The sequence below is a fragment of the Homarus americanus genome, unplaced genomic scaffold (genome assembly GCF_018991925.1).
Source record: "Homarus americanus isolate GMGI-L3 unplaced genomic scaffold, GMGI_Hamer_2.0 scaffold22250, whole genome shotgun sequence".
Lineage (NCBI taxonomy): Eukaryota > Metazoa > Arthropoda > Malacostraca > Decapoda > Nephropidae > Homarus > Homarus americanus.
Genome location: NW_024741189.1, coordinates 1352872 through 1362949, shown reverse-complemented (window position 1 = coordinate 1362949; position 10078 = coordinate 1352872). Strand labels below are relative to the sequence as shown.

At 39.3% G+C, this 10078-nt stretch overlaps 1 protein-coding gene across 2 annotated transcripts in view; it reads right to left on the bottom strand.

Moving 5' to 3' along the window:
* Positions 1 to 287: 287 nt before the first annotated feature.
* Positions 288 to 10078, bottom strand: part of LOC121875782 (diacylglycerol lipase-beta-like) — a gene marked incomplete at its 3' end in the record, with an annotated part of 56941 nt that continues 47150 nt past the window's right edge. For both annotated transcript variants that reach the window (XM_042380477.1, XM_042380478.1), the window contains 2 exon segments: positions 288 to 404; positions 1805 to 1935. In XM_042380477.1, the coding sequence (XP_042236411.1) occupies positions 288 to 404; positions 1805 to 1935 (248 nt within the window).

The window sequence follows — 10078 nt, the reverse complement described above, 5'->3', positions numbered from 1 at the left end:
GAACAATGCCTGAAGAGTGCAGCTTTGAGCAAAATTTCACTGCCCCCTACTGTACAGTACAGTACAGTATGGTACTGTACAGTACAGTAGTTCAGTTCAGTTCAGTTCTGTACTGTACAGTACTGTACTGAACTCAACTGTACTGTACTGTACATTATATGATTTATAACCCCTTTTAATAGATAATAAAATCCCATTGAAAAAAATTGTTTTGGCTTTAGTATGCAGTGGTAGGACATGGCAGATGAGATCAACTTAAAGACAAGACATAATGTGAGCCACCTCACCTTAGGTTGACGACAGGTATCTAAGACACACATTATCTTGTGACGGAGATCATGGAGGGAATTCATCGAGAGACGAGGCACCAGATCATCTCCGACCACTACAGACATTACGAAGTTCTGGAATTATATAAAAGTTTCCACAATGGAGATAAATGCTGTATGGAGCCAAGGTCATCCTTTGGTCAGATACTATATTATCATTCCTAGGAAATAATGTTGAAGGCATAATTCTCTTGATAAGAGTTTGTCTTCACTTTCATTTAACTAATATTTGGTTATTATCTACAGTACATAGTTATCCTTCCTACACACAAAATTCTTTACATTCTTCTCACCTCAAAATTCTGGTGAAAATAAAAAAACAAAAAAAATAAAATAAAAAAAGAGTTAAAGCTGAAACACCTCACATATGTACAACAGATTCACAAGTGACAAGTTAAACCTCATACATATAACATGAAGGTACAGTATTACCAATGATTCTGAACACCTCATATATAAACTAAATACAAACAAAAAACATTAAAACAATTTGTAATAACATGACATGTAACAGAATCACTCCATAACATGAATTTGGGACACATGTTAACATGAAGACTTAGTGTACTATGTATATCATGAGTAACAACAGGACCCGGACTGGAGGAGGCAGAGATACATGCTCAATATCTAGGTACAGTTCCCTTCACTAGTGCCCTTACAGAGGCTCATCATATAAACATTCCACAAGTCCTTTCATCGAGATATTTGTTTTAATACTACAGTATTTAATTTAATTCCATAGTATGTTTACTCTTGTGACTTTCCTTCTGTAGAATGTAAACAAACACAGGGCTACCACACTGCACAAAACCTGATGCACACATATCACATGCCTGTGGTGGTGTAGTGCCACACATGAGACAACTGTACTGACCTGAACAACAGACCACCTGAACAACAGACCACCTGTACTGACCTGAACAACAGACCACCTGTACTGACCTGAACAACAGACCAGCTGTACTGACCTGAACAACAGACCAGCTGTACTGACCTGAACAACAGACCACCTGTACTGACCTGAACAACAGACCAGCTGTACTGACCTGAACAACAGACCAGCTGTACTGACCTGAACAACAGACCACTGTACTGACCTGAACAACAGACCAGCTGTACTGACCTGAACAACAGACCACCTGTACTGACCTGAACAACAGACCACCTGTACTGACCTGAACAACAGACCAGCTGTACTCACCTGAACAACAGACCACCTGTACTGACCTGAACAACAGACCACCTGTACTGACCTGAACAACAGACCAACTGTACTGACCTGAACAACAAACCAGCTGTACTGACCTGAACAACAGACCACCTGTACTGACCTGAACAACAGACCACCTGTACTGACCTGAACAACAGACCACCTGTACTGACCTGAACAACAGACCACCTGTACTGACCTGAACAACAGACCACCTGGTCTTTGATTTGAAGTGTGTAAGGAGTTAAGTAGGATAACTTACTTGAGTAGCCAGAGCAAATTCCTTTGAGCAGAGACCTCCAGGGGGGGAGAACGCAAAGCACTTCAGATTGGGGTACTGAGGCCTCATGAGTGATGCCAGCACCACCGCCGTACCTGCACCCAAGCTGTGTCCTGTCCAACAGTTAACTCACTAATTATACTTGTCATCTACTGTACATCTTGTCAACACATGAACATCTGCACCTAGATCACCCAGGCACAGGTCACTGACCCACATTGGGGCCTGGGGGGAGAAAATGATGTTATAATAATAATAATAATAATAATAATAATAATAATAATAATAATAATAATAATAATACAGGTTGTACCTCTCTAGTCCGGCAACCTCAGGACCTGACCGGTGCCGGACCATGGAAATTCACCCTTTTCCTGGATAGATAGTGACTTGTGCTTATGCTTGGAAGCACTAGCACCACTTTCTCTGCATCATGGTCTCTTTGAAAACATATTGAAGGGTTAAATGTCATATAGTAGCTTCTCAAATTTCGCGAGTTTTTAATTCAACGTATTTTATTGGAAAACACACAAAAAAAATAAATAAAAATTTTGACGGCGGAAACTTGAATTTCGATGGGTTTGAACGGCCCGCCAACGTGCACACGACGTGCATAATCGTGTAAACAGCGTCATTTCTCTTATGTACAAAAGATTCATTATTGTTTATTACTGAATGTCTTTTTTACTGAATTGATGTTTATGTGTGCAAAATGAGCAATACAATTCATTAATAATACGTAGAATATTAAAACACACGAGGAAATGACACAGCATTGTTTTCGTTGATTACAAAACCAGTGACTGACTGGTTCTACATATAAAACTGAAGAAAATAAGACCTTGGTTGTAGCTGTAGTAAAATTAATATGGTTGTTTTAAGTAATGTTATTTAATGTTAATAAATGGAACAATAGAAGTAGCTAACGATAATGGTAAAGAAAAAAGAGAGATCGCATATGTAAGTGCGCACACGTGAAAACATATCGTCATTACTCTACATAAGAATATGAAAGCAACACTTATTTACTGTTCATATATATTTTAATTAATGTTTCTGAATTTGTTTTTATTGAATTAATGTTTGCGTGTGCAAAATTAGCAATACAATCTATTAATAATACGTGGAATGTGAAAACACACGATGAGACGAGACGGCTGCCGGCATTGTTTATGTTAAAGCTTACAAAATCAGTGACTGACTGGTTCTACATATAAAACTGAAGAAAATAAGACCCTGATTTTTGCTGTAGTAAAATTAATGTAAAAAAAAATTAATATGGTTGTTTGAAGTACCTGTAACATTATTTAATGTTAATAAATGGAACAATATAAGTAGCTAACCATTAATGGTAAAAAAAAAGTGAGACTGCGCGTATGTAAGTGCGCACATGTGAAAACATATCGTCATTACTCTACATAAGAGTATGAAAGCAACACTTATTTACTGCTCATATATATTGAAGGGTTAAATGGTGTACTCTGTATAGACAAGCAGAGAGAGAGAGCAGCCGAACTGCCGGATGTAAACAAACCTTAATTTCCTGCGGCTTTGTTGTTGTTGTTTTTATGGGGATTAGCCCATCCGGGCATAGGTCACTGACCCACATTGGGGCCTAAGGGGCAAAAATTTAATACTCCTGTAATAATAATAATAATTCAGAAAGGAAAAAAAAAAAAAAAAAAAAAAGAAGTTGCCTATATACCTATTGGACAAACTAAAATCGTTCCGGACCACTGGAGTTCCGGACCACAGAATGCCGGACTAGAGAGATACAACCTGTACAGTAATAATAATAACAATAATAATAATAATAATAATAATAATAATAATAATAATAATAATAATAATAATAATAATAATAATAATAATAATAATAATAAAGAACCACAAATGCAAAAATAAAATAAAAAAAGATCAACAGTGAGAAACAATATATGTATGTTGTGTTGTCATAGTAAGAGAAACAATTGAGACCCTGCAATTGTGTAAATGAGGCAGAAAATCAGATCATCAACCTGGGACTTGGTCACATATGGCAGCAGGGTCTACCATTAGACAAACACATTATGCTTCCAATATCTTCCTCCCTGTTCTGCCTACTACAGTAAATTGCCGGACACAGTACAGTACAACATTAACTGGATCATCACATCAATACAGTATAGTCTCGATTTACGCGGATTTCCTTTACGCGGTTGGTCATTTACGCAGCACCTGGCCAGACCGGCAATTATTAGTTACGCGGTACATTCCATCATTTACACGGGTAGCAGCGCGAGCAGGGTGCACGCTAGGTCACCCAGTCAACAAAACATTACCGACTTCTTCACCCGCCACCCACCACAGCCGGCCCAAGTCAGTGATAGTGAGGATATGGACTTTGAGGGGTTTGACAAAGAGGCCCTGCAAGCCTCTGTGGTGGATAGTGATACAATTGATACAAGTGATACAGGTGAGGGCCAATAATCTGCCCTCTGACTCGGAACCAACCCCCCATCCCCGTGTGCCCAGCCATCTTTTCTACTAACTAAGTGTTAAAAAACCTAATAGTATTGATATTTCTCTTATACAGGCATCCCCCGCGTTACGGAAGGGTTCCGTTCCCGGAAAATTGACCGTATCGCGAAATTCCGAAACGCGAAACCAATTTTCCCATTGACTTCCAGTATGAAACAGGAGATGCACTTTTATTAATGAAAATAATCATTTATAAACACATACAATATAGTACATCAAATAATTTATGATATACCTTCTTAAAACACCAACTTAGGGGTTAATATTGCATAATATTGCATTATACAGCTATGTGTATGTTTATTTGAGTGCCCCGTCATAGGAGTCCGTTTTCTCTCACTTCAGCACTCCTGAGTTGTCCGTTTTCTCTTAATCTTAGGAGTGCACCAGAGGCTATTATTTTTTAGTAGTGACACAGAATTTGATATTGCAACTAGGATTGCAATTGTTGAGGCAACTTTGGTACAGTCGGCCTTAACATACGCGGGGGTTACGTAACAGAGATAGCTGTGGATGTTAAAAATCCGCGTATATGTGCTGCCCCCCCCCCCAAAGAAAACCCTGGCCCCCATGTACTTATTTACCGTATATACCTGTGTGTAGTTAGAGTTTTTAAGACCAAATTATTTGGCAAAAAATTGGGGGTCGACCTCTAAAAGGGTAATAGTTTCGTTAGGTTGAAACATATTTACCAGTAACTACCAGTAAACAATGGAAACGATGCACCAACGCACCACCAGCTGTGAGTGTCGGTACAGCTACCAGGGCAGATCTCTTGCGTCATCATAGCAAGCCCAAATTAGCCAAATCCACGGTATGGTAGCACAGGACGATGTAAAACATAAAGTATTCATTTATTAAAGTTTATTTATAGATACTCTACATAAATTTTCGTTCATTACATTTGAAACATCAATCTTTGTTAATTAAATTTGAAACAAAAGAAAACTACGATACCGTATTTTCATTAAAATATTACATCACAAGTATATTTTACCTAAACTGTGACTGAATGAATATATTCTCGGAAATAAATATGGAAATGTAATATTTTTGCTGGAATGACGTACATATTACAGTGGAAAGTGGGATAAAATCATGACGAAAACAATGACTTTCTCTTTCTTTCGTTCAAAAGATTTTACCGTAATCTCTTTTCGAATGGTTTTCAGTTAAAAAACTGTTGTACTCGTACTGTATTACAATAATATTCTATCCTATCATTAGCCTTATAATCCCACAACTGAAAACCATTCGAAAAGCGATTACGGTAACATCTTTTGAACGAAAGAAAGAGAAAGTCATTGCTTTCGTCACAATTTTATCCCACTTTCCACTGTATTATGTACATCATTTGAGCAAAAATATTACATTTCCATGTTCTCAGAAATAAATGGTAGTTTTGTTGAAACGTAATGTGCAGTATTTAATATTAAAATGCAAAAAGAGCTATAAAAACAATTAATACTGTACACCCGTAATGTACTGGCTGGCATCTCCACTCGTCCCTGCTCCCGTCAGTCACCTCCTCCCCGTTCTATCCCTCCGCCTCCTCCCCGCTCTATCCCTCCGCCTCCTCCCCGCTCTATCCCTCCGCCTCCTCCCCGCTCTATCCCTCCGCCGCCTCCACATCGTCACTACTGTTGTATTACAATAATATTCTATCCTAATTCACTTGAATAAATACTACGATACCATATTTCTGAATATTTTCATTAAAATCCATCAAAATCATTTTCCTTGTCATCGTCTTCAACACCAAACAGCTCCTCCCAGTCTTCTCCTTGAACAGGGCTAGAGGGTACGTGTTTTTCGAATCGTTTTCAATTAAAAAAATGTTACAGCACACGTATATTTTACCTGTGCCTGAATGAATATATTCTCAGAAACAAATAGTAGTTTTGCTGAAACGTGATGTATTTCAATGTAAAATAGGATAAAATACATGACAAAAACAAAAGATTTTACCTAACCTTCCAATGTTCAAGAGAAGTTACTCGTTTTTTTAGTAGTTTTCGGTTAAAATACTCTTATATTAGTGATATTCTATTCATACTGTGTTTGATATAATACATTCACGGAAATGTAATATTTTTGCAACTACAATGCTGGTGTCAACACAAGCGTGGTTACAGCGAGACTGACTGAGTGAGGGAGAGCTATGGGTGTGTGTGTGTGAGGTTGCGGGAGTGGGCAGTGTCCCGTGTTTGGTGCCACGCGCGAGTTGAATGGCGCGCGATTTGAATGTACTTCAATTACTTCAATGTACAGAATATTCCTCCGGCGGGGCAATCCGGGTACAGTATTTGCAAATCCGTGTATTATAAACCCGCGTATGTTAAGGGACGACTGTATGTTTGATTACAGTTGGAATATTCAAGATCCATTGCGAGTGATGTTTAAAGCTTCAACTGTCTTTATGGTTGGTAAAACTTGTCAAGTCTGTCAGTCTGAATGGCATGTGTGAGGCCTTGTGTTTGTTAAAATTTACCCCAATTTCCGTAAGGGCGGACTTACGGGCCGTAACGCGAAATTATTGGTCATAATTTACAAATTCCGTAACCCGGGCTTCCGTAACGCAGGGGATGCCTGTATATTAATTGTGTGTGCATACCATGAATAAAATTAAGATGTTATTTTTACTACAACGTAGGTATTGTGTCGGAAAAAGGTTAGTCTGGGGATCGGCCCAGTCTCTATTTCAATTAATCACATATGTTCTGTTATTTCGTTTACGCGTTTCTCATTTTAAGCGGACCTCCACGGGTTTAATTGACCGCGTAAACCGAGACTATACTGTACTCCCATCATAACTACAGTACTGTACACACAAGTTAATGTTCCTGGGCACCAATGTGCAACTAAATCTGTGTAAAATTAATACATTTATTCAAAAGAAATGTTTCATCATCGTTTTACAGCCATTTTCCACACTGACATGAGTGATCCACTCACATTACCAGAAGACAGCTCTGCGTGCTACAAGGAATCTTTCATCACATTCTTAACTCTTGCCTATCACTGGCTCTCCTCCCCTCCACATTTAGAGTCATGCATCACTTAACCCAACTGATGTCATCCATTCTCTCCACATGCCCAAATCTTCACCAGTACTCTCAATACCCAGCTGCCCTGTTAGTTCTGAACAGTTTCCTGTCTTTCAGTATACATTACACATCCATCTCACCATTCTCACATAATTAACTCAAGCCTGTGTATGTCATCCTCTTTAACTACCCATGTTACACTTGTAGACAACATCACATGTCTCACACTGGTTGCAAACATCTTTCCTTTCACACAAAAAAAGATCCTCTGGCTGTCAATAAAAGCGACTCCCTAAACTTCCTCCCACCACTAGTGGCTATAGCACTTGGGCAAACTCCAACACTACCTCCAGTCTTACTAAGGTGACATAATTACTTGCACGTGCAGAAGACTTATAAGTCAGCAACATCCTGCAGTCTGCCACTTACTCCACTACACCTCTTGTGTACCCACCTACCACACTCACTGCACCCACCTACCACACTCACTGTACCCACCTTCCACACATTATACAGATGCTGCCAACACCTTCCACACGTTGCCACTCTCCACCACAGGTCCCTCACTAATCAGTACTGTTCTTTTCACCACATTCACTCTCAAGACCTTTGAGTCTATTCCATCCTTCTGTTTCTTAAATTTCTCCACTGCCTCTACAATACTATCAGCACTACAACAACTGACCAGTCCCATCATATTGCCTCCAGCACCATGATAAACAGAAGGGGGCTCAAGACACACCCCTGATGAACCCCGACTTTAACCATCACATTCCTCACAGTAGTTTTTGAGCCCTCACCATAAGTACAGTACTCAAACAAGACACTCATCAACCCTAACTTTCTCATGGCTCAACACCTTCTTTAAATCTACAGATACAAGGTACAGATTTCTCTCCTTCCCTTGATATTTCTCTTGTAGCTTCTGGCCATAAATATTGCTTCTGTAGTTCCCCTACCAGGCATCATCCTGTAATACACTTCATTAATATCCACTATCTCCCTTATCAATTTCTCAATCACTCTTTCCATAGCTTCAGGTGCAAGTTGTTCTTGTGTTCAAGTGCATTACCTTTACCCTTGTAAGGATTCACAAGCACTTTCTTCAGCCAGTCAGCTAGAAGAATACTATACAGTGGTCCCTCCATTAACGAGCGCCTCGGTTAACGAGATTTCGGTTAACGATTTACCTTCCATAAGATTCTTAACTTCGGTTAACGAGCAATCCCTCGATTAACGAGTTTTTTACGAGCCGACTTCAACATGTTTTCGCTTGCATTTGGCGGTCCACCAGCTGTAGTATTAGTCCGCCAATACAGTAATCGGCTTTAGGGCTTAAATTCCTTACTATTTTAGTAAATATCAAGAAGTTTATACTATTCAATAATTTTAAAAGTTTAATATTAACTTTTTTAGTCATTTTAACAATTATTGAACATAATTGAAGGTAAAGAAACTAGTTTCTGGCGTGCCATCCAGCCTGTTAACACACCAGACAGGCATTAGTCTCTCTCTGTTTTCAGTGGAGGTAACATCTTGCTTGAGACTCTCTTCAACTAAACGCTTTTTTTCTGTGTTTCCAAGCAAATTATTGGTCATTTTGAAATATATTTTACATATTGACAATATATAATGCAGTGCAGTGTTGATTTAAAGAAAATAATCTTGAATTACACCAAGAGAACTAAAATTTTATGGGTGAAATGGTGCCATGGGGTGACTTCTCTTCCACCCCAATGCCTTCTTTTCTTCCTTCTCCTCCACCTCCATTCTAATTCCCATCATCATCATCATCATCCAGGAGCCTTCTACATGCACACCTCAGAGTAAGTGTACTTTTCTACCTTTTTTGTTGAATTTAGGAAATTTTCGGTGAGCTGGAACCAATTACCCAAAAACCCATTGAAACAATGGTTTCGGTTAACGAGCAACCTGCTGGAACGAATTGTGCTCGTTAACCGAGGGACCACTGTACATTAATCATTAATAACTTGGTACAGTATACTGAGAAATAATAAGTCTCCTCCTGACATGTACCGAACCACCTAATATGCAGCTTAGACCTTACTAGTTTTGCATTTTGGGAGTTTTCTTATATTTGACTGGCTCTTGTGACCGGCATACTCCATCTTCTTATACTCAGATCACAGCACCACTCACCTTGCTGTGTACACAACCAGGATGACATGATGAGTTAACAGATACAGATCATCACGCAGTTACTTCATAGCTCGTCACATTACTGAGCATTTATCTCATTAACTGCAACATACATTCCAGAGTGACAAGCGGAGGAGTGCGTTTTGAATGTAACGCACAAAATTTGTTATATCTCACAGGGCCAGTTTCTTGAGTCCCCCCACTGAAACATACAAGTGATATACAAAAGTGACAATTTCATCTCGAAAGGAAGAAACAACTGTTAGAGCGACAACCAGTACTTAGCGGCCAATGTTGATCTGACGCACCCAGCCCGCGGTACACTCACCACCCCCAACACTGGATGAGAAGCCAAGAAACACCCCAAACAACACCAGGAGACAAATGAGGACTCCCTACTCCACCCAGGTGAGGAACTATGAATTCATAACTACATCACATGAGGAACAAGAACCATCTCCAACACCCTGTGTGCGCTGGAGGACCTACCCGGACCACGAGGTACATCTGCAGCTGTAGTGATGTAGAG